At 43.1% G+C, this 25,095-nt stretch overlaps 1 protein-coding gene across 7 annotated transcripts in view; it reads right to left on the reverse strand.

Annotated features, from left to right (window-relative positions):
• CASP7 (caspase 7) overlaps positions 1 to 21,849 on the reverse strand; it is a 31,924-nt gene extending 10,075 nt beyond the window's left edge. For 2 of the 7 annotated variants that reach the window (XM_065552441.1, XM_065552439.1), the window contains exons 1-4: positions 21,667 to 21,828; positions 18,125 to 18,198; positions 17,443 to 17,561; positions 10,754 to 10,958 (exon numbers count right to left, since the gene is read on the reverse strand). In XM_065552441.1, the coding sequence (XP_065408513.1) occupies positions 10,754 to 10,958; positions 17,443 to 17,521 (284 nt within the window). In that variant the 5' untranslated portion in view covers positions 17,522 to 17,561; positions 18,125 to 18,198; positions 21,667 to 21,828. Of the gene's footprint in view, positions 1 to 10,753; positions 10,959 to 17,442; positions 17,562 to 18,124; positions 18,199 to 19,237; positions 19,315 to 21,666 lie in introns of those variants that run through there. The other 5 variants (XM_042855273.2, XM_065552442.1, XM_065552440.1 and 2 more) reach the window with 5 other exon arrangements.
• Between the last annotated feature and the right edge of the window lie 3,246 nt (positions 21,850 to 25,095).

The raw sequence follows: 25,095 nt of genomic DNA on the forward strand, positions 1-25,095 counted from the left end.
GACATCTGGTGCTGGCAAAGGTCTCCTACACAGGGACTGCAGCAATGCAAACTACCTATAGCCTCTACTCCGCTTATAAAACAAAAGTCAGATGATAACAGTCCACAAAGAGCCTGATTTAACCCCCTCTGGAGGCCAATGGGAGGCTTTCCAGTGACTTCCATGAACTTTGGATCATATGCAACATCTGAAGCGATGGTCAGGGCGGGGGCAGAGAATCAGCAGATCTCTTGGGTTTATCTAGTATCCTGTCTCCAACAGTGTCTATTGCTGGATGCCCCAGAGGAAGGCATATCTCCTGTCCGCAACACAAGTTGCAATATAACACTATATTATAGGGGGAAATTTCTTTTTAATACAAGTGGATGATGGGCCTAACCCTTGCAATTTTAGCCTAATTAACCTAACTACTATTGCTATTCTTATTCCTATAACTTAGTAATTTTCTACAACGGCTTAGATATTTGCCTCAACCATATCCTGCAGCAGTGAGAGCTCAAGTTGATTAATTGTTGTCTATAAAAAATTGATTTCCCCCCCCCCCAATTTTAGCTTTGAGTACCCTCCTGCTCTACTATTAGGGACAGGTTAAGCAAGAGACCAGGCTGCTCTTCTCAATGCTATTTGTCATTTTTATAAGCAATATCTTTTCCATTTTTAAATGGTTGTCTTTTAACTTTAAGTGTCCTCTTGTTCTGCTGATAGGGGCCGAAGTAAATAGGTGCACCTAGGAGATGTTCTCTGCACCCAGGGCCGGCTCCAGGCACCAGCAAAACAAGCAGGTGCTTGGGGAGGCACATTTCTAGGGGCAGCATTCTGGCACCAGCCATCATAGGCGCTGACTCCGGGGCATAGGGAAAAAGTGCCCCCGCTGCCCCAGCTTGCCTCCGCTCCACCTGCTCCCCTGAGCGCGCAGCTGCCGCTCCGCTTCTCCCCCCTCCCTCCCAGGCTTGCCGCGCGCGAAACAGCTGTTTTGCGCAGCAAGGCTGGGAGGGAGGAGAAGCCAAGCAGCGGGTGCTCGGGGGAGGCGGCGATAGTGGAACGGAGGTGAGCTGGAGCAGGGAGCGGTTCATCTACCCCCCCTTACTTCCTACGCTCCCCCCCCCCAGCTCACCTCCGCTCCGCCTGCTCCCCTGAATGCGACGCCGCTCTGCTTCTCCCCCCTCCCTTGCCTGAGAGGGAGGGGGGAGAAGCAGAGCAGTGGCACGCCCGGGGGAGCAGGGGGAGCAGAGGTGAGCTAGGGCGGGAGGGCCTGCAGGAAGCAATGGGGGCACGCCAGGGGAGGAGGCGGGGCTGGGGATTTGAGGAAGGGGTTCGGAAGGGGTGGAGTTGGGGCTGGGCCGGGGCCAGGGGGCCACCAAAAAAAAAGGGGGGGGGGGGCAAAAAATTTTTTTTGCTTGGGGCGGCAAAAATCCTAGAGCCAGCCCTGCTACACCATTCATTATGGCACTGTACTTCCATCATATGTCCTCTTTTCCTTAGATCACTAAGGCCCCTGAATAGTCTCTCATTATGGAGACTCTCAAAAGCATTTAATATTAAACTTTCTGGTAGTCAGCCATTTACCTGCTTGATACTCTCATCCCTTCAGATTGTTTGTGGGCTTTGGAAGCAATCAGAACACTCAAGGCAATTATTCAACTTTGCCCTAAGTGGAGGTTACAGAAAGAGATATCCACATTTAGCTCCACAATATAGTACTATTAAATTGGACTTTCAAGGAGGGCTTCAATTTTTATTTTATTCTAAAATTATCTTTTCCGTCTGTAATCTGATCCTGCAGTAATACACAAGATCTGGCAAAGATACAAGGAAAGGGAATTTCAAAATAAGAACAGAGCATTTAAAAATTAATATCCAGGTAAATGCACAGTATATAGCTTCCTCAACCCATAATGGTTACAGGCTTATGCAACTTTCGGTTTTGGCAGAAAAAATATTTTAACTGGTTTCCTAAATAAACAAGCATTGTTGCTACACGCAATACAACATCCTTGAGTGGCGTCAGCACACAATTATTGTTAATTTACAGGATGCACCCATCCCATGAACATTCCTTGACACTTTCGCACGGCATCCAGTAACCCATTGTCTTCCCAACTGCATATAAAAACCTGTACTCTTCCCAAAACCCAGCTATATAGCCCCCATCAAATATTTTAGCTGATCCCTATCATAGTATGAGACCTTCTCCAGGCACGCAAGAATCTATTCTATTTCTCTGCTGTTCCTGTGTGACATGAAGAGCACAGGACCTGCAAGTTCTGTTGACTTCAATGGAAACTGCAGGGACGAGACAGCCACTCAGTACCTCTCAGGATCAGACCCACAGTGTACTTACTGGCAGTCAACAAAGTAATTCTAGCAAATTTCTCCTGGTAATGGTCCAAGCCAATGCCTGACAAATCACTAAGGAAGCAAACTTGTGGTGTATGTACATATTAGATCTTCAACCCAGATAGCACGCAATCTGTTATTTGACTCCAACTTTTGGATCACCCTATGTCTCCGCATGCCCAAATGGCAAATACAAATTGCCATACTGGACTAGTTCAATGGTCTTTCCAGCAGAAGATACAAATCTACTATCTTAGAGAGTCCAATACCAGATATATAAGTAAAAGGTAGAAGAAAATGCGCATAATGGACAATTATATAAGAATTTGCCCATAGGGGAAGTTCCTACCTAAAACTAGTAAGTAAGAAGTTGGTTTATGACTGGAAGCATGAAACTTTATAAATGTATAAACATTTTTATCCTTTAACTTGTTTAACTTTATGTTCTCATTAGCCATATAAATGTCTTTTTTGTTGTTTGTTTTTACTAACCTCCCTGGTCACAATAATTTATTGCATCAGGCATTCGGCAGGTTAATTATCAGTTGTGTAAATATGCGTTTCTTTTTACTACTTTTATATTGTTTGCTTGTCAGTTTCAATGGATGTCCCCTCATTTTCCTATTGCAAAAAAGATTGAATAGGAACATTCAGTTTCAGTTTCTATTTTTCATATTGCATCACTGAAATCCAAAATCTCCAATTTCCCCATTTTTTTGATTCAACTTTGTCTGGATTAAAAGATCAATGGTATTTTATGGTTGTGGTCTTTCAGCTTTTACATCTAAATTATGCTATAATTCTTCTGTGTTACGCCACTATTGGTCACCCTCCATTGGTCAGTCAGCCCAGTCCCACACTTAGACAGGAATATTACTGTGCCTCTCTGTCCTCTCAGGCACTGGGCTCCTCCTCCTCCTTTTGGTCAGATCAAGAGTCCAGCAAAATTGAATTCCCCTTTGGCAACATCAGTTTGTCCACAGAATGAAAACCAGAATGTGCACACTAAGTCCTGGCTTAGGCTTGACAGTAGTATTGTGTCTGAGAGTCCTACCTTACAAAGGCTGGACTTACTCTCCGTCTACCCTGGGATAATGATTACTATTTTTGAAATGAGCGCAATGTTGATAAAAAAAATTAGTATTTCTGCTTGCCTGTCTCATCCTATTCACCACCCTGTTGCTGAACTTTGTGACGCTAGAGATTCACGGAGAGGACATAAAGTAATTTCCATCTTGCTTCACTGTGAATCAAATTCTTACTCCAGTGAGTAAAGACCTGGGGATTTGAGCCCATGGGTTTAAACCGCTAGAAAACATTTTTACCATTTAATAGTTAAACATGTTTAAAGACTGCTTTTAAGGGGGAAGAGCTCTTTTGCTGAGAATGGAGTCTCTCAGCATTACTGTCTTCTTCTCTTCATGTTGGAGGGCTTCTTTCCTTGGGAGCTCATTGCCCCCTTCCCCCACTTCCACTGCACTACATTTACCATTCTCAGAATCCACAAGATGTGCAATAAGCTCAGTGCATTGACTGTTTTCCCCCTTGAGTGCCCTAGTCTTTCCTTTTGTAACCCCAGCTCATTTATTTACTCCAATCCATACTGTAGGCTTGATTCTACAAGCCCTCTGTGCATTGAACTCCAGTTGACTTTGTGGGAGCTCCATGCATGTAAGACATCAGATCAGACTCTGTAACTGTAGCAGTGTATATTTCCACAAAAGATATTGCCGTCTCAACGTGATTATCAAACTGAACCCAATGAGTGGTGGACCTTATTAATAAGAATATCCAGCACATTGCAAAAGGGATTTAACTCTGCAGCTTCCAGCAATGTTGAACATTGTGCCCAAGAGGCCAGAATCTGTAATAGCACTTTGTTCAGGTAAGCAAGGCCACTTCTTGGAAAAGCAATATAAACTGGGAAATTCTAGAGCAAGAAGAGACGATAAGTATTGGCAGGAAGAAAATGTGATCTCACCCACGCAACCTGTAGCTAAACCAATCCCATTACTGCTGCTGAAAGTTAGCAGGGATTAAAAAAAAATTCTGACAGTGATCCATTTCCATTTGGGATCTTTTGAAAACCATGCACTTCTTTCCCTTGTGAGGAATAGGCTCAATGGTGATTTAGATATAAAGGAAACAACATCTCTGCCTGGAAGAGAATAGTCAGTCTGGCTATACAGAGAAGTAGGAGAATAAAGACAAAATTACAAATAGCAAGGTTCCACTCTTGTGTGAAAGGGAATATTTTAAAGAGGAAATTGGATGCCCTTAATCAAAAATGAATTGTAAAGTGACACTATGCAATAAACTATACTTTGGTTTTGAAAGCAGGGAGGAGGCTTAGAAGGTCCCCGCCCCCCACAAGGTTAGGGGCTTTTGGGGATTTATTGATGGATGGAGAGGGGGGAAGGAGTGCCACCCAGCTCTACTCTGTCCCCAGCCCAGCTCTAGCCCCAGCCCAACTCTGCCCTCATTCCCTCTCCACCCCAGGCAAGTTCCTCCTCTAGTCCCAGCTCCTCCCTCATCCCCAGTTCTGCCCCCAGTTCTGCTTTCAGCCACTGCTGAGACAACTGTGCAGTAATGGGAGGGGGGACATGGACAGATTCCATTACTGGTAAGGGGGTGGGGGCATGACAGGAAAAGTTTGGGCACCGCTGCCTTCATATGCTTTGCAAGGACAGTCATTCATTTGTATGACTGATCATAAAATTCTATTGAAGAGAATTTATTGCCTGTTCTAGTAACTGAAGACTTCTATTTATAGAGTATAAACTATCCTATACTTCTGATCATGATTATCTATGCTCCTAAGTGTCAGAAGCCAGTTCTGCTATGGCCCATTCAATCTTTGCCTTTCTACTAAGAGCCAGCAAGGGATGGATGAATAGTAGTGATGTGATGCTGACATCCATTTACCAACTACTAATCTGTGTTTGAGAATTGCGACGGTGCACTCCATATGATGTTATGAAAATATGCTAATGAGTGTGAACATAATGTAATTGGAATATGCTTCATGCAAAAGATCTCTTGTAAGGTATCATTAAAAAGCTTATAATCTATTGAGTGTGTTCATCCTATTTGTATAAATGTACCACTCTTGTATCTGAAACTAGGAATCTGAAATATAACTTTGAGGTCCCATTGTAATTATGCAAAGTGTGGGCCATTAAAGGTGGCTTGGAATCTTGATGGCTCTCATTAACCAGGACAACTGGTTGTAAATGGCTCTGTATACTTGTAAGTCTTGCTGTATACCTGTGTGCTGACAAGTGGGTAATGAAGTCTTACAGTGACATGTGATCATGTCACCTGAACTGGACTCCATCTTTAACTTGGGGCTTTTCCATTTAGAAGGAGGGGTGGGAACCCAGAGAGGGACAAAGGATTCCTGCCTTGTGCAAAAGATGTATAATGGGGTGGAACAGAACAAAGGAGGCTGCAGTCCTGAGAAATCCCCTAGCTACCACCTGAGCTGGAATGAGGACTGTACCAGGAGAAAGGATTGGGCCCAGACTAGAAGACGGCTAGTCTGTCAAAGAAGCTTATTGGAACATCTCTGAGGGTGAGATTTACCTGCATTTAGTTTTCTACTGTATTAGGCTTAGACTTGCGTGTTTTATTTTATCTTGTTTGGTAATTTACTTTGTTCTGTCTGTTATTACTTGGAACCATTTAAATCTTACTTTTTGTATTTAATAAAATCACTTTTTACTTATTAATTAACCCAGAGTAAGTATTAATACCTGGAGGGGGCAAACAGCTATGCATATCTCTCTATCAATGTTACAGAGGGCGAACAATTTATGAGTTTACCCTGTATAAGCTTTATACAGAGTAAAACGGATTTATTTGGGGTTTGGATCCCTTTGGGAGCTGGGTATCTGAGTGCTGGAGACAGGAGCACTTCTTAAGCTGTTTTCGGTTAAGCCTGCAGCTTGTGGGGGACATGGTTCAGACGTGGATCTGTGTTTGCAGCAGGCTAGCGTGTCTGGCTCAAACAAGACAAGACACTGAAGTCCGAAGCTGGCAGGGAAAACGGGCTCAGAGGTAGTCCCAGCACATCAGGTAGCAGCCCCAAAGGGAGTTTCTGTGACCCAACCCGTCACATCTTAGCCTTTCTACTAAGAGCCAGCAAGGGATGGATGAATAATAGTGATGTGATGCTGACATCTAACTACTAATCTGTGTTTGAGAATATTGCCCATCATGTCACAATATTGTAAGTTGGACGGGTGAGCCAGAAACAGTATTAGTTTAAAATCTCAACAGAACCTTGTAAGGACTTTGGAGCTCTCCTCAGCATGGAAAATGTGTTGCTCTATGCCTCTGAAGTGGTCTGGAGGAAATGTTCATTATCAAAGCACTTCTAAAAATAGCTGTCTCTGGTATCATATTTGTTTTTAAGCATCAACTTAAGTGATACAATTTTCGTGGTCAGTTTCTATCTGTTGCATTTTTATGACCATGCTTTGGTTTGTTATTATAGGGTTTTCATGGCATTCCTACATTTTACTCAAGATTCACTTCTAACCGCTCTCTTTTACTCCTCCCTCCTCTTCAGATTTCCTAATCTAACACCCCCAGTTACCCTTCTCTCTCCTATTTCAAATCACGTCTTATAAGTACCTGTACTGGAAGCCTATCTGCAATAACAGACACAAGCCACTCTTTGTTTGTACCTGACTGGTACTTTTTAGGTTATAAATTCTTTGAAGCAGAGACGTTGTTCTTTGATACATCTACTTGAGTAAAGTGGCACGTACACTCAGAGCAGCCTACAAATAATAGATAATTATGCTGTCCCCTTTTCCCCTGAACTCTGTATTAGGTGGGCAGAGAAATACCTTTTTTGGGGTGGAAGGAACATGCCAATGCTTGAATGTCCAAATGCCCAGTATTTTATTTGTGCAAAGAATCATTTGTGTTACTAGTCTTTAAACAGAAAGGATATTTAGGTGGGTTAAGGAGTAGGCATATTTGGTGAGTGCCTTCCCCAACTACACAGGTTGAAACAGACTTGAACACCAGATTTTAATATTGGCATTGGGATTGACAATGAAGTTTGTGCATAAAGTATTCAGGGTCAGGCTCTTCATGTAAGAAGTCAAGACACTGGAATGTGGAACTGAAATCACTATAACTGCTAGTTATAGAAAGGCAGGATGGTACTGTGGATAAGACATTGGACTGGGAATTGGGAGCTTGGGATTCATTCCCATCTCTGCTATTGAGCCACTATGATCTTGACAATTCACCTCATCTCTCTGTTTCTCAGGTTTCTCATCTGTAAAATGGGGATGAATCTTAACTTCCTCTCAAGTGCTTTGAAGAATGCTATGTAAGCCCTAAGTATTATTACTCTGCTGAAATGTTCAACTGTAAACATTTATAAAATCTAATCATTGTTCCATCTTGTTTAACAGAGGTCAGTCTTTACTGTCATACCACTTTAGGAAATGGCTGAAAGAAAAACTGGCCAGTAGTTTAACAATTCAAGCAACCAACCCCTGATGACAAAGAAACAATTAACCTTTAAAAGCACAGGGAAGATAAATGGAATTTAAACAAATGTTTTACACTACCAATTTGCCTAGGGGGACCTGCTTATTTGCCTGAATTAACTGAAATTACTACCAGCGTTGAAGGATTTTCACTAATAAAATAACCAACCTTGGAAGAAGAAGAACAGGAATACTTGTGGCACCTTAGAGACTAACAAATTTATTAAGGTGCCACAAGTATTCCTGTTCTTCTTTTTGCGGATACAGACTAACACCGCTGTTACTCTGAAACCTTGGAAGACTTCTAAACCATGCTTTAGAAAAATACTCTGATGAGAAAGTGAGGGGACTTTCAAATATTACCATAAGAACCTTTTCACCAGAACAGAAACCCTTCCTTCAGAAGAGAAAAGAAAAGGGAACGTAGGTCCTGACTGGAGCTGAGTGAATAATTATTTGATTGGGTGGCTGAATTGAAAAAAAATCTGGAAAAAAAACCCGAGCCCCCGCACCCCAACCCCCATCATTTACAGTTGAATCAAAACTGATTTTTTTTGTTTTTCCTCACTGAAATCAACCAAAAACTGTTTTAGGTCAAAGTAAACATTTTGTTCAATCTGAAATATTCTTTTCCATTTACATCCATTATATCTTTGGGTGGTTTTACACTTTCTAAAATTTTTTAAAAAACAAATTAGCTTAATTTCTAAATGAAATGTTGTTTTGAAGGAAATTAAAAATATTTTGTTTCAAAAATGACAAAAAAACTGTTTAGAGTTTTTCTTTTCTTTTTTCATTTTTTATTTGGCCTAAATTATTAGCTGAATTTTACACACATTCTCAAATAGTTTAATTCAACCAAAAAATGCAATTTTGGGGTGAATATACTAATTGCTAAAAAAATCCTCTCAGCTCTAGTCCTGACAACACTGTGCATCTGAATTCCTCCCCAAGCATCTGGCAACTTTTCAGACTGATACAGACATTGCAAGGGAATGCTTTGCATAAGAGATTCTGAACCCACTGCACAAAGGCCACTTAAAAGTTTTCAAAGGAAGTTACTTTCTGTTACCCACCTAGACTGAATTAAAAGAGGGAGTTAAGCAACGAAGGGCCTAGATTCTCCTAAGCCATCCAATGGCTTAGGCCCTGATCCTGCAAGCTGCTCCACTAAAGCTTCCCCTACATGCAAAGCCCCTGAAGTCAATGGCTCTCTGTGGAAGGAGGGGTCTGCCAAGTACAGCTGTTTTCAGGATCAGAACCTTTGTGTGTAACTTCTGGCATGTCTTCCATCTTGTAGATGCACCTAGAGTTCAAGACGGGCAGTTTATAAAATCTAAACAAATACCTTGTTCTTTTATAACTACGTATTAGCTTGAGTCACAGTCAATAGTATTCAAAATTAATTCTCTCTTTGAAGTTTTATTCACTATAGGAAGCATAGTGGGGCTCATTCAGTTTCATGTTAGTACAAATGTTGGACATAACAGGCTGTATCTGACAAGTATTGTGTAAACATTTAGCAACAGTTAAAAAATAAAAAAAAGAATCAGGCAGCAGTCTCCTGTTCTTTTGTACACAGCACGTTGTCTTCTGCAAATCTCTATTCATACACTTACAGGATAGCACTGCAGTGTAACATTCACAATTAAATGGAGCCAATAAAGTGCAAGCTCTATTCTCTAACCCTTGGTTTACATTTCTGCTACTCTGCCTGACACTCTGTTGTGTGGTAACTCATGTATTTTTTGCGTGATATGGTATGATTTATATACCACCTAAAAGTCACTAAGGGCCTTACAAACACAAACGAGTACAGATAACTTTTCAGGAGACAGTTCCATTCTGCAAGTCCTGTATGTATGAACCTCCCATCGGAGTTGTGCAAATTGAGATCCCGCAGGATTAGATTTTCGGCTGCATAATATACACAGATAATTTCTAATTATGTTATATAACACCACCACCACAGGTATTAATATAAACTAAAGAGACATTTTTATATCAACATTATCCTAATAAAATGAAACAAAGCAAAGCAAAAAGTACACTTTTCCAGAATACCTTTGCATATGAAATGGCAAGAGTACTGTGCCCTCAGAGTGACCTTTAGCTGGGGAGAACACTATGTCTGAATTATTTTAGGGAATTCATTCATGACACTCCCACAAAGGCAGCAACAGAGGAGGAAGGAGAGATATGTCACTGTACAGTACCTTGGCTCATCATCAAATATCACTCCACTCTGCATCTGAAAATAGTTTCACCCTTGTGTCCAAGAGCAATTAATCTTCTTTAGAGAAGTTAGGAACCCACCATGCTCAGGGCTATAATGGACAGTGAAGCAGGATGCTCTGCGTTCAGGCCCAAAGGTTCGCCTATGTCAGCAGTGGGTTACGCTGGAGTTTTCTGTGGGGCTATTCAAACCCCCACGGCTATGGCCTAACAAGCTGCTGAGGTCATGCAGGCCTGATTCACCTTTGCTGACAGGCAGAAAACATCTCATCACTATGATTCTATCAGTGCTCCGGTGCAGGAGTTTAGGAAAGGAAAGTGAGGTGGAAGGGCACAACTTTACCTTTTAACAAACTCTTACCCACCACAGCAGGATAAAGAGCATTTCTGAAAACTTTTAACCCAAGCGAACAGACAGTTAAAAAAGAACAAGAAACCCTTAGCACGCTGTATCTTAGAAATAATTCCCATAGATTTACTCTTTATGTATTCCAAAGCCTATTAATTTTGTTTGCATTTTTCCATTTCTTTGTTGTTGGTTGGTTATGTAAAAATGGAAAAAATAATAAATGAGATGTGTGATTTGCTTTCCCCTAAGCTTTGAACTATTTTTATTATCTTGGCTTCCTTGCAAAGAGACAGACAAATTACTATAATTAAAAGCAAACCTGATACTTGATCTGCTGCTAGGTTTGCCACCTATCCAGGTTTTCCTAGGATCACTTTTTGGAAGTAGCTGTCCTGTAAGATATTTGTAAGGGTGCTCAGTACACACTGCCAAGTGTTGGATTTTATGGATGTCCTGGGTTTTTATCCTGGATGTCCTGGTTTTTCGTACCTCAGAGGTGCAAATCCTACCTGCTGCTGTGATTGCTAAAATAAAGTTCCAAGTTAGCTGAGCATTTACACGATGTACCATACGCAAATGTCTCCAAGAGGAAAGAACAAGTACCAATTGGGTTTAATGAACTTTATGCCAATACCAGCCTGGCTGCAGGGCTTTTCTAGTGATTGAGTTCTAGAGTCTCTCTCTCTCTCACACACACACACACACACACACACACTAATTAGAAGTGAAAAATTCCTGGTGTGTTATATTAGAAAAAATCTTCCAAAGTATACTTTTATTACTCACACAGGAATTGCCATAACCAGCAAAAACCACCTAGTCCAGTAATCCTCTCTCAAACTGATGAAATGCCAAATGCTTCAGACAGAAAGCACATATGATTTTTATCATTGTTATGTACTGTTTATATTAGAATAGCACCTGCAAGCCCCAAACCTGCAAGATCCTCATTGTGCTTGGTACACTAGAAACACAAAGAAAGAGAGCCCCTACCTGAGGGAGCTTACAATTGAACTAGACAAGACAGAGAAAGAATGGGTGAAAAGGAAGGATCATTATCTTCATTTGACAGCTAGGGTACTAAGACACAGGGATAGTAAGTGACTTGCCAAAGGACAAAAAGGAAGCCTGAGGCAGAACTGGGAATTGAATCCAGATTTCCCAAATTCCTAGTCCAATGCCATAATCACAAGCCCATCCCTCCTCTCAATACAATGTGGATAAACTATCTTCCTGATCTACCCACATTGTGTCCATCACCATTGTATCTGGACACAATCAGTCTATGGTTCCAGATAGGGAGAGATCAATCAGCTATTAACTGTAGCAGGAAGCCTGACAGCCTGGCAATTTTTATCCTGGCTGTTGTGAGGACCCAGGAAATACTTTTCATATACATGTTTAATTTTTTTTAAATAATCTGTAATATTCGAGGGCAGCAAAGCTCACAGTTTAACTACGCATTGCGGTAAAAAATGTACAAAGGTGCTGCTGAAACAAATGAGCTGTTATTCAGCTCATCATTCAACACTAGGACAAGGCAGGAGCACTTAGACTTCATGAGTGACTAATTTCACATTTGCTTTGGAAGCAGATGCTGACAACCCTACTTGCTTTTCTGTAAATAAGGCAATGCTGTTCCATATTGAGGGGCCTCTTTTCCCAAAGTTCAGCATTTCAAGTGGCCTGCACAATACAGGGTGGGCAACTTATAAAAATGTATGTGGATGTGAGGGGAAGCCAAACATGTGCGCACTCTGAGAAACAATTCATCCTGAAATCCTTACCTGTGATGTATCTTGTCAAACAAATAAAAGGAAACTGCTGGTAATCAAAGGTGGGTGGAAAATAACTCCCAGGAGGATGAAAGAGAACAACAAAAGAGCGTCTCTTGTCAGCCTTAAATTCCCCATCCCTCTACATCTCCAAAGCTGTCATTGTAACAGGTTATTAATCCATGTACACGTATATTCTTCAAATGATTCAGGTCTCATTGAACAAAGTGCTCTACCAACCTACCATTCTAGTTCCAGCATGAGAGTCACGCAGCAGACTCTGTTTTGTGCAAATACATGAAGAAAAAAAATAGCACCACTAACGCCATAATTCCCACTCCTAACCCCCGCTTCCAAAAAGAAAAGAAAAAAAAAGGGAATTTTTGATGACATTTTAATGTAGATCCTTAGCTGGTGTTTACTGGGGTACATTCACTTCAATAAAGCTATGCAGACTTTGCACTAGCTAAAGATTTGGCTCTTTGATTTTAAAAAATTTGATACACAGAGACATGGGTGGTGAAAGATTACCTGTCAGGGATGGTCTAGATAATACTTAGTTCTGCCCTGAGTGCAGGGGACTGGACTACATGAACTCTTGAGGTCCCTTCCAGTCTTAGGCCTGGTCTACACTAACCCCCCAATTCGAACTAAGGTACGCAACTTCAGCTACGTGAATAACGTAGCTGAAGTCGACGTACCTTAGTTCGAACTTACTGCGGTCCAGATGCGGCAGGCAGGCTCCCCCGTCGACGGGGAGCACTTCTGGGTTCAATTTATCGCGTCCAGACAAGACACGATAAATCGAACCCAGAAGTTCGATCGCCTGCCACCGAACCAGCGCGTAAGTATAGACAAGCCCCTACAATTCTATCATTCTATAATTTCAGTCCAGGGTTCTCATAACCTGATGCTCTATAGCCCCAGGAGAAACAGGAAATATGAAAAAGTTCTATATACTTGTAAGTCTTTTTCATCTGAATTTCAGTTTGCAAAATAGAAAAAAGCTCATGTAAAATGTGAGTGTATATTCTATTTAACCGAGGATGTCATAACCGCTGATGAGCTGAAGAGCAAAACACAGATGGATGATGTTTCTGGTAAAGCGACTTTCAAATTGATTATAATAAGCGTTCTCTGTTTAATTAAAATTAGAGCTCTCAAATTGTTATAGTTTTGTGCTTTGATTCCTTACTGAAGGCAAAATTAACTACTTTATAGAAATACTGTAGCAATATTACAGAGACCCAATCAGCTCAGCTAACTCCATCTCAAGAAAAACTTACGGGGTAAGTTAGGGACCTTTTATTGTTTTTACCCTTTGCACCTTTGAGGAATGAATAAATAATGCTGTGTTGCAAAGATGCTATTTGTACATCGCAGCAAATGTATACTGTCACAGGCACCCAAGGGAAAAGCTTACAGGTGTCAAAATTGAATTGTGCCTGTGTTGTTAACTTTGTTGAGAAACAGGAGGCTGCAGCCTGGAGCTTCTAAGATGGTAGAAGCATGTGACTCCATACAGAGTTAACTGCATGAAGCTAGGCCTGTCACCTAAGGCAGGGGTGGGCAAACTTTTTGGCTCGAGGGCCACATCTGGGAATAGAAATAGTATGGTGGGCCATGAATGTTCACAAAATTGGGGTTGGGGTGCGAGTGGGGGTGAGGGCTCTGGTTGGGGGTGTGGGTCTGGGATGGGGCCAAAAATTATGAGTTCAGGGTGCAAGAGGGGGCTCCAGGCTAGGGCAGGGGAGTAGGGTGCGAGGGAGGAGGGGTGAGGGCTCTGGCTGGGGGTGGGGGGATCTGGGGATGAGGAGTTTGGTGTGTAGGAGGGTGCTCCAGACTGGGACCAAGGGGTTTAGAAGGTGGGAGGGGGATCAGGGCTGGGGCTGGGGTGAGGGAAGGGGTGCAGGCTCTGGCTAGGGGTGTGGTCTGGGGTGGGGCTGGGGATGAGGAGTTGCGGGTGCAGGAGGGTGCTCTGGGCTGGGATCGAGGGGTTCGGAGGGTGGGAGGGGGGTCAAGGCTGGGGGAGGGGGCGAGGCTCAGAGGTGCAGGCTCCAGGCAGCGCTTACCTCAAGTGGCTCCCGGAAGCAGTGACATGTCTCTTCTCTAGCTCCTAGGCGGAGGCGCAGCCAGGCATGCTGCTCTACATGCTGCCCTGTCTGCAGGCACCGCCCCTGTAGCTCCCACTGGCTGCGGTTCCTGTGTAGGAGCCGGAAGGGGGGCCATGCCGCTGCTTCCAGGAGCTGCATGGAAGAGCCCCCAACCCTGCTCCCTGTCTGGAGCGCCAGAGTGAAGCAAGCCCCAGACCCCGCACCCCAACAGGACCTCGAGGGCCGGATTAAAACGGCTGGTGGGCCAGATCCGGCCTGCGGGCCGTAGTTTGCCCGCCCTGATTTAAGGGGTGCACTTGAGGGGGTCTAAGCCTGGAAGCTGTTACAATAACTTAAGAGTTCTTAAATAGATACTTATTTATATACTAGATAACGCTTTCCAACTGAGGTCTGATCTACACTAAAGTGTAAGATGCCTTAGGTCGACCTAACTATGCCAGTATACACACTACAGCCTTGTTCCTGCACATGTAAGTGCCCTGCTACACTGACATAACTCCACCACCACTAGAGGCGTAGGGTTTATGTTGGTGTAGTGAGGGCAACACAGTGTCCCTGCAGACACTGCCTTACTTACACCTACTGGCTGTCATTCTTGTCAATATCATGGTTCCCCTGGTGCCGGCTCCCCAGGGGAGCACGGCAGCTGACCAGACTCTGGGTGCGGATGTCCCCACTGGAAGCCTGGCTGACCCATAGCTCTCAGCTTCCCGCTCCCCACCAGGAATGGGGCAGCCGCACCAGGCTTCTTGGCACCCCACCAGGAACGTGGCAGCCAACCAGATACTGGACACGGATTTTAAAATTTTTTAAAATGCCTTGTTACTATTTGGGGTAACATCTTTGAAATTCCAAGTGATGCTTAAGTGCATGAAAGATAAGATATTAAAGCATCCTGTGGAGAAATGAGAATTTTTTACAAAGAGATAAAGGCATATAAAAGTATTACAATATCACACAAAGCAGATGAGAAAAATGTGATATGTATTTTTGTTTCCAAAGATCACATGAAGAATGCACATACATTTTTCAAATTATCAGCCAAATTTTCTCTTAACCATTAACTTTTCATACTTTTATTATCATCAAGTTTGCCATGCAGTACCTTGCGATTTCTGCTCAGCAAAATAAAAACCATATCAATTGCTCATACAACTGTGATTCTCTATATGACAGAGTGATCACTCTCTGGTGATTTTTTTTTAACCAACAAAAACGATATTAGCCTGCCATCTAGTGGTAATGAAACAAAACAAAAAAGCAGGTGATTTTTAACAAATCAGCTTGTTTCCTAAAATGGTAATAAATCTAGAAAGCTTTTCAAAAAGATGAAACATACAGAATTAAATTCCCCTAACTGGAAGAAAAGAAGAGAAAAATTGCCATGTTGCAATTCAATAGCTGACCCTGGGCCACTTGGCATGTGTCTAAGGCAGAGGTCCACAACTGGATTGACAGCATCACAGATTTGCTGTGGAAAAGCCACAGAATGGAAATTATTTCTTATCAGATTGGTAACAATTTATGCTGTGGTCTGCATCATAAGTTTTACTGCACTGAGAGAAATACACCATACTGGCATAGATTTTCAACTACTTCCGTTCTCGACTCTAGGGCTGCATGGAACTGAATCCCCAAGCTGCAGCCAAAGAGGGGTTAACAGGAGCTGCAAAGTTCTTTTCCCTTCTGCATGGCTTGCAATTCACTTTCTATGGTGTATCACAGTTCTGGTCCCTTCTACTTTAGAACAAAGCGGTGCCTTGTTAACAGCACCAAGTTAACTGTTTTCCTTTCGTGCCCACATATGTACTTTAGAAATAATAAACTGAGTGTATAACAAATATTTCCTTGAAAGTACTGACCACCTGGTAGGAAAAGTTGATGGCAAGAACAAAGCCAACGACCATTAAATACAACCAAAATTAGCCACCAGGAAATATCTCATACTGAGGTGTTACTGGGTTGTAATGTTAGCTTGTAGACTAGAGCATGGTCCTGGCAGACAAGACACTTGGATTCTATGCCCTGCTCTGACTTACTGTATGTGGCCTTTAACTTTGAGACTCTGGCTTTAAGATACAACAAATGTCCAGAAATATTTTTTAAGAGTGATATAGTTTCAATTTGTAGATTCAAGGTATTCCCAAAGAATGGATGCCTGGTACAGTAGCTAGTCAGACTGCTCAAATAATTTCTCAACACAGAATGGTCTTCATTAACAAGAGGTAAATTGTAAGCAATTTAGCATAAGGATGGAAATCAACTATTTCCTCTTAGAACACACAAGCTATTATGCTATTAAAACAAGTTTAATTAATTTTAAATGAATAAGCCTTTTAAAAAAGTTTTGTCGGGTTCTGAAAGTGAAATGTTACATCCTCCATTTTATATCTGCAGAAATTGTGAGGTTGTGGTTATAATAATAATAATAATGCTGTACTCAAAATATTTAGGAAATTGATTATAATACTTAGCCTTTCTATTGGGTCTTCCCTTGGAGAACCTCAAAGTGCTTTATGTTGATTGACTGAGCCTCACAAAACACTCATTTTAGACATAAGAAAATGGAGGCAGAGAAATTAATGGACTTGCCTAAGCTCACACTGTGTCTGTGGCAAGAAGAAAACTCAGATCGTCTGACTCATAGGCTTGTACTTTAACCCTTTGATCAGACTCTCTGTTCAAGAAAGAAAGAAAGCCAGGCCACATATAGATTTAAAAACAACACTGTAACCATCCATGTTTGAAAAATAACCATAAAGAATTATTATTATTTAATAAAACCTAAAATTAAGCCAACTAGGAATTTCCAAGATTTTCATCTTTGAAATCATGGGAGTACAGTAAAAGTGAAGAATCAGCATCATGCATCGTGGTCAGTTTCTCCTTCCCATACAGTCATGCACTGTCTGGATAGAGAAATACTTTCAATGGATATGAGGTGTATACATTCATAAGCAGCACTGACAGAATTTATTTTTTTAAATCCTGACAAAGTTTTTATGGCATATTTAAGATTTTTTCTAGCAGTATTTGTTCACTTTTGGGGCAAAGATGATCTGGGATTCATTCCATTGCAAATAGACTGAAATGTAAAAATAAAATAAATCTAAGCTTACTTTTCAAACAAGGAGAGTCTGAAACTTCTGTCTGGCCTTGCATCCAACGTATCACCTTGATCTCCGCCTTGGTCTTCATCCTTCTGTGCGGTCACAGGACCGGATTGATTTCCTTCCATCTATGCACACAGAATAAAACAGAGAACTAGAATACAAGTGTCCTTCAAGGAGTGCTACCATTTTTTTTAAACACTTCTGTAACTAAAAAGCCTAATAAACCCCCCAGTCATTACACCAAATACATTTGGGGCTAATTATCAGTCTGCTATGTTGCATGATGTTTCATAGGCTAGGGCCTGGTCTACACTGGGGGAGTGGGGAGGAGAAAGGGGGGATTGAGCTAAGTTATGCAATTTCAGCGGTGAGTCGACTGCTGCCGCTCCCCCGTCGACTCTGCCTGAGCCTCTCGCGGCAGTGGAGTACAGGAGTCAACGGGAGAGCGCTCGGGGATCGATTTATCGTGTCGAGACGAGATGCGATAAATCGATCCCGGTGGGCAGTGTAGACATACCCTGGGAGTAGCCATGGTTTTTTGGATCCTGCATCAATCCGATACTACATGTATTCAACCACCGCTGTTACATTTTTTATCATAATTATTAAAATTGACTTTAAAAATCTGTCCATAAACTGCAGCTAAGATCAAAAATAAAAATACATTTCTAGTGAAAAGTCCTCATACCATGCTTTCAAGATGCTTTGTAATCCTGTCAATGTGGACCAAAACCAGTATGCTGGAAAGGCAGCACTAAAAATCTGAAATCAAAATATTTATGTTATTCCATTGAAGTTATAATCCAATTTGAAGATACCCTGAAAACTCAAAAATAACAATTTTGCTTTTTCTAGAGACAAGTTTGGTGAGGTAATATCTTTTATTGGACCAACTTCTGTTGGTGAGAGAAACAAGCTTTCTAGCTTACATGGAGCTCTTCTTCAGACTTCAAACTAACTAGTTTCCCAGACCTGAAGAAGACCTTTGTGTAAGTTCAAAAATTTCTCTCTCTCTCCAAAAGAAGTCAGTCCAATAACAGATATTACCTCACTCAGTCTCTCTAACATTCTGGAACCAACATGGCTACAACAACATACAATAATGGAAGATTTCTCACATACATACATATATATCCAATTGTGTTTGGTGGAAAAGTACAATGATGTGACTCATGGATGTAGATCAGTCTTAATTTTGAATGTCACTACTTCTCTCTACTTCATACGTTATGTGTTTTATATTTTCCTAAGATTAGTATGTTTTTTTAAAAAGTAAAGAAAGTTATGCTCAGAAATTAAAAAGCATATTACTCTTCTAAGATTTCGTAGCAGCCCCTTAGGCAAATTATGGCACTTGGGACAAATTCTGCTTTCAGTCACTCCAATGTAAATTCAGAGTAACTTCACTAAAGTCAGTGGAGTTGTTTCAGAATTACACCAGTGTAACTGAAAGCAATCATTTCCCCTGTATAAGAAAAAAACATACTATTTACCAGGTGAAAAGGTTTTTTTTAATCACAGTATTCAATGGAGAGCAGAACAATTGATGCTTGCCCCATTCCTGTAAACAATTGCTGATTAAAGTAGTCCTTACTCATGCATGTCCTATCAAACTCATCAAGTGATAGATTAGAAACACGGACTGTCAAATTAGATACCAGTGGATTGTAGGACTATGCAAACAGATTGTGTGGACATTGATCTGAATGCTGTGTACCAACCCCAGTGCAGGCTGAAAGTAAAAGGGAAAGTTGTTTTCAGCCTCAGCAGATTTTAATTTGATTTCATTGGGAATACTCACAGTTCATAAAGGACTAGGGATAAGTCTGATGATATTTAATATGTTTCTCGGTGATCTGGAAAAGGACATGAACTCTGAGGTGCTGGAATTTGTAAATTACACAAGATTATTTAGGGAAGACAAGGAATTTCAAAGGAACCCAATACAGATAGGTGAATGAATGCATGAAAGAAAATGAGTATTAATAAATGCAAAATAATGCACAAATAGAAGGAATAATTTGTACTACCTATGGGAATTGCGGGATTCTAAATGAACTGTTAGCCTCTCATGGGTGTGATTTTTTTTTTAAACTAAAATAGTTACACCAGTGCAATGCCTAGTGTGGAGGCAGTTATACCAGTATAATGTTATCTTATAGCAATATAGCTTATTCCCTTTCCTGTACAGGAATAGACAGTGGCATAAAATGCCTTTATACCAATAGAACTGCATTCCCACGTAGACAAGGCCTACGGCGGGGGGGGGGGGGGGGGGGAGGAGAGGAGGAAGGGAAGAATCTCTGGGGCTAAAAGAAGAGGAAAAGAAAGGGATAAAACATTGAAGATTGGAGGAAGACTCAGACACTGGAAGTGGAGGGTCAGATGCTAGGAGGAAGCAGGGGGTTAGAAAGTGTGGCCAGAAAGGGGGGAAGGAGGATTAAGCTCAGGGGTGCATAGGAAGGAGGACAGGATCAGACTGTGGGGCCAGGGAGAAAAAGGAGCTTAGAGGGGGTTAGCTGCTAGTGGTCTGAAGGGAAGGAGGAGGACAGGGTCAGATTCCTGGGGACAGGGAAAAGGGACAGATGATGTTGGAAGATGGGGTCCAGGAGCTGGGGTGGCAGAAGGAGGGTTAGAGGTAGGGTTGCCACCTCTGAAGTACAAAGTACAGGATGATCCTGAGCCCATAAGACAGGACATCTGGCATGGTGTACTGAGTCCCCTTACAGATATGCCAGGACAAAAATGGGGCAATCAATGGTTACAGGGTGGGGTTAAGTGCTGGGAAGAGAGCGGGTGGGGGTGGAAGGTGGTGTATAGACTTAAAGGGTCAGGCATGGGGTGGAAAAAGTGGGGTTAGAGCTGAGGTCTGAAGTCTGATATGGGAAGGGAGAGGAGCGAACTGGAGAAGAGGTTAGAGGGATCTGACAGGAGGCAGAACATGGGGTTAAGCCGGTAGGGGCAGATACTGGGGAAGGAGGGAATAGGATCGGGGAGGGGTGGGAGGACAGGGTTAGAGTGTATCAGGCATGGGGGGTAGAGGATAGAGGGGAGGCCAGGAAGGGGGTAGACCAGTGGTTCTCAAACTATTGTACTGGTGACCCCTTTCACATAGCAAGCCTTTGAGTGCAACCCCCTTCCCCTCTATAAATTAATAACACCTGTTTATATATTTAACACCATTACAAATGCTGGAGGCAAAGCGGGATTTGGGGTGAAGGCTGACAGCTAGTGACCCCCTGAGGGGTACCGACCCCCAGTTTGAGAACCCCTCCCTGGGGTAGACAGAATGGGTTAGCGGGTCAGGTGGGGGGAATAGGGTGTTGGAGCTGGGTCAGGTGCTGGGGAGAGGGTCAAGCTGGGAACAGGGGTGGCAGGAGGTTTGAGGGGAGGGTGAGGTAAGGGGTGGGTGGAAGGAAGGAAGGGGGGACAAGGGGGATGGAGCTGGGGTCCGGTACTGGGGAGAGGGTCAGGCTGGGAACAGGGGAGGCAGGAGGTTTGTGGGAAGGGTGAGTGGAAGGAAGGGGGGACAAGGGGGATGGAGCTGGGGTCAGGTACCGGGGAGAGGGTCAGGCTGGGAACAGGGGTGGCAGGAGGTTGGAGGGGAGGGTGAGGTAAGGGGTGGGTGGAAGGAAGGAAGGGGAGACAAGGGGGATGGAGCTGGGGTCAGGTACTGGGGACAGGGTCAGGCTGGGAACTGGGGTGGCAGGAGGTTGGAGGGGAGGGTGAGGTAAGGGGTGGGTGGAAGGAAGGAAGGGGAGACAAGGGGGATGGAGCTGGGGTCTGATACTGGGGACAGGGTCAGGCTGGGAACGGGAGGGTGAGGTAAGGGGTGGGTGGAAGGAAGGGGAGACAAGGAGGATGGAGCTAGGGTCTGGTACAGGGGAGAGGGTCAGGCTGGGAACAGGGGTGGCAGGAGGTTTGAGTGGAGGGTGAGGTAAGGGGTGGGTGGAAGGAAGGAAGGGGAGACAAGGGGGATGGAGCTGGGGTCAGGTACTGGGGACAGGGTCAGGCTGGGAACTGGGGAGGCAGGAGGTTTGTGGGAAGGGTGAGTGGAAGGAAGGGGAGACAAGGGGGATGGAGCTGGGGTCCGGTCCGGGGGAGAGGAGCAGCCCGGCTGGGAGCAGGGGTGGGAGAAGGGGATCGGAGAGCCGGACACGCCCCGGAGGAGGAAGGGGTCAGACGGGGATAGTTGCGGGGCGGGGGCGCTCGCCTAGCCAGGACACTGACCTTGCACCGTCCTCCCCTGTGTCTGCCGCGGTCGCGGTCGCGGTCCCGGTCCCGTCAGCGCGGTGCTCTGGGACCACACGGGGCAAAGCGAAAGGAAAAGTGACGGGACCCGGACCCAGACCCGCCCTCTGCCGGGCGGGCAGCTGCGGCCGCTCTTCCGGCTCAGGGACAGATCCGAGCCCCGCCTCCCAGGCTGCTGCCCCCGAGGGGCACGGGGTGGGGACCGAACTCCTGACGCCCCCCGTAGCGCAAGAGGGGGCGAGGCGAAGCGCCCCAAACCTGCCCCCATCACCCCTATGGGGAGCCCTGCGCCCCGCAGACACTCTTCGGTGCCAGAATTTGGTGCGGAAATTTGCCACCTTCTCGCTATTTTGCGGCATTGGAGCCCTGAAAAGGGAATCTTCTAAAATCTCGTTGCCCTTTTGCCAACCCCCAGCCTTCAAAATCCTGTGTCCGGCCACCCAAAATCCTGAGCTTGGTTTAACAATCATGAGGGGGAGGGGTTGAAATAAAACAAACCCATAGTCCCTTGGAGTTTCTTTTTCATTCCCTTCTGGTTTCTTAACAATTAGGGTGTGAACACAGTATTGCCAAGTCCAAATGTTCGGCAATCAGGAGTCTGGCCCTAAAAGTCATGAGAGTGGCTTACAAATCATGAGGTGTCTTAAAAATAATAAGGGGGGGGGAGAACAGGAGTACTTGTGGCACCTTAGAGACTAACAAATTTATTAGAGCATAAGCTTTCGTGGACTACAGCCCACTTCTTCGGATGTGTGTGGGGGGGTATTTCTCTTCTAGTTTTTGAATCTTTGAGCTGTGTTTGCTTCATGTGTTCAAGTGTTTCTCTACAACCATGAGGGTGAGAAACCTATTTCTTTTTTTAAATGAAAGCTGAGAGTCTCATGGTTCCAGTAGATGGGCCTTTTAGAAGAACTAAAAATTTTGTAACTGACTGAACTAATTCCTTATGACTGCTGGGGTCTTAACAGGTCACTGTGTAAGCTCAAAAGCTTATCTTTCTCACCAACAGAAGGTCAAATAAAAGAGACTTACCTCACTGACCTTGTCTTTCTAAAATTTGTGAGACCCCCAATAAAATCAACACTGCATTTAGGTCACATTTTTAAGGTTTTCTCCATACCTGCAATACCTGGAATATATTTTTTTAAAAGCTGAGCTTCTCATGTATTCATATGACTTCATGAGCTAGGGTTTTAGAAAGACCCCAAATACCACAGGACTTGTGATAAAATCACAAAACTTGGTAACACCCTCTTCTAAAAGCAAGGCCGTTGTTGCTAGGAAACAGGTTTGGTTTTACTTGGAACAGCTCAATTTTTGTTTCTAATAAGCATGGTTTTTGTTCAAATCCTTTTTCATTTGGTAAAATTCACATAGCTAAGCAATTTTTTTTTCTACAGTAAAGGACCCACTGCCAGATGATTACAAAGTAAAATGTGTACCCTGCAGAATAAATTACAGAGGTAAAATAATTTAAAACCCCTGTGACATGCATAGATCTGCAGGTGCAACCCACATTGCAGGATCAAAGCCTTAAATGGTTAAAAATTGATTATCTAGATAAAAAATCCTAGATGCACAGCATAATCTGTATCCCTGATTTTAACATGCAGGTGTGAAAACTTGGTGGCCTTACACCAAAACAGAAGGGCAATGAAGTCAACAAATAGAGAGCAGCACCCCTCTAAGGAACTCCAACAAGAACTGGAAATGCCAGACTGGACCCAGTCCTGTTTCATTCTTCCAATTCTAGGCCACTGTTTAAAAGTAGTTCAAACATTTATTTTTATTTATTCTTATAATTTTTACTTCAACCCCATCCATGGCTTTGGCTGCTTTCGCAGTAATTAAAAATACATAATATGAATATAAGCAACCCCATTGCTGCAATGGCCATTGTCATCTCCTCTCCTGGATAGAAGAACCTCAAGTGAGTTATTTAATAATATTATTATATTAGTTTTTCTAGCTGTGATGTAACTAGGGCTATTATCTTGGCTCCAGTAGACTTTCCTCATCATTCCAATGTATTCAGCATGCAGCAGCTTAAGTGATTATGGCCTTTTACCATCCTACTGCATTATACCCAGGAACCCAACAGAGCCAATCCCAAATGTACTGTCCTCTTAGTCTTTTGTGTACCTGATATACTCTGGGTATAAGAACTCAACTCTCAATCCTTGACTTCAGTGGGAGCAGTATTGAGACCAAAGGGCTCAGCCTGTTAATATTTAGTACCAAGCATAGGCCCTAATCCTGTGAAGACTTACACATAGTCAACAGGTTTCAGAGTAGCAGCCGTATTAGTCTGTATCCGCAAAAAGAAGAACAGGAGGACTTGTGGCACCTTAGAGACTAACAAATTTATTAGAGCATAAGCTTTCGTGGACTATAGCCCACTTCTTCGGATGCATATAGAATGGAACATATATTGAGGAGATATATATACACACATACAGAGAGCATAAACAGGTGGGAGTTGTCTTACCACCTCTGAGAGGCCAATTAATTAAGAGAAAAAAACTTTTGAAGTGATAATCAAGCTAGCCCAGCACAGACAGACAGTTAGATAACAAGTGTGAGAATACTTACAAGGGGAGATAGATTTCAATGTTTGTAATGGCCCAACCATTCCCAGTCCTTATTTAAACCGGAGTTGATTGTGTCTAGTTTGCATATCAATTCTAGCTCAGCAGTTTCTCGTTGGAGTCTGTTTTTGAAGTTTTTCTGTTGTAATATAGCCACCCGCAGGTCTGTCACTGAATGACCAGACAGGTTAAAGTGTTCTCCCACTGGTTTTTGAGTATTTTGATTCCTGATGTCAGATTTGTGTCCATTAATTCTTTTGCGTAGAGACTGTCCGGTTTGGCCAATGTACATGGCAGAGGGGCATTGCTGGCACATGATGGCATATATCACATTGGTAGATGTGCAGGTGAACGAGCCCCTGATGGTATGGCTGATGTGATTAGGTCCTATGATGATGTCACTGGAATAGATATGTGGACAGAGTTGACATCGGGGTTTGTTACAAGGATAGGTTCCTGGGTTAGTGGTTTTGTTCAGTGATGTGTGGTTGCTGGTGAGTATTTGCAGGACACACCACACGATCCATTGTCTACAGCCAAGCTCTAAGATATAACCGCATTTGCTCCAATCCCTCGGATAGAGACAAGCACCTACAAGATCTCTATCAAGCATTCTTAAAACTACAATACCCACCTGCTGAAGTGAAAAAACAGATTGACAGAGCCAGACGAGTACCCAGAAGTCACCTCCTACAAGACAGGCCCAACAAAGAAAATAACAGAACACCACTAGCTGTCACCTTCAGCCCCCAACTAAAACCTCTCCAGCGCATCATCAGAGATCTACAACCTATCCTGAAAGATGATCCTTTACTCTCAC

Source organism: Chrysemys picta, chromosome 7 (genome assembly GCF_011386835.1).
Source record: "Chrysemys picta bellii isolate R12L10 chromosome 7, ASM1138683v2, whole genome shotgun sequence".
In the NCBI taxonomy this organism is placed as follows: domain Eukaryota; kingdom Metazoa; phylum Chordata; order Testudines; family Emydidae; genus Chrysemys; species Chrysemys picta.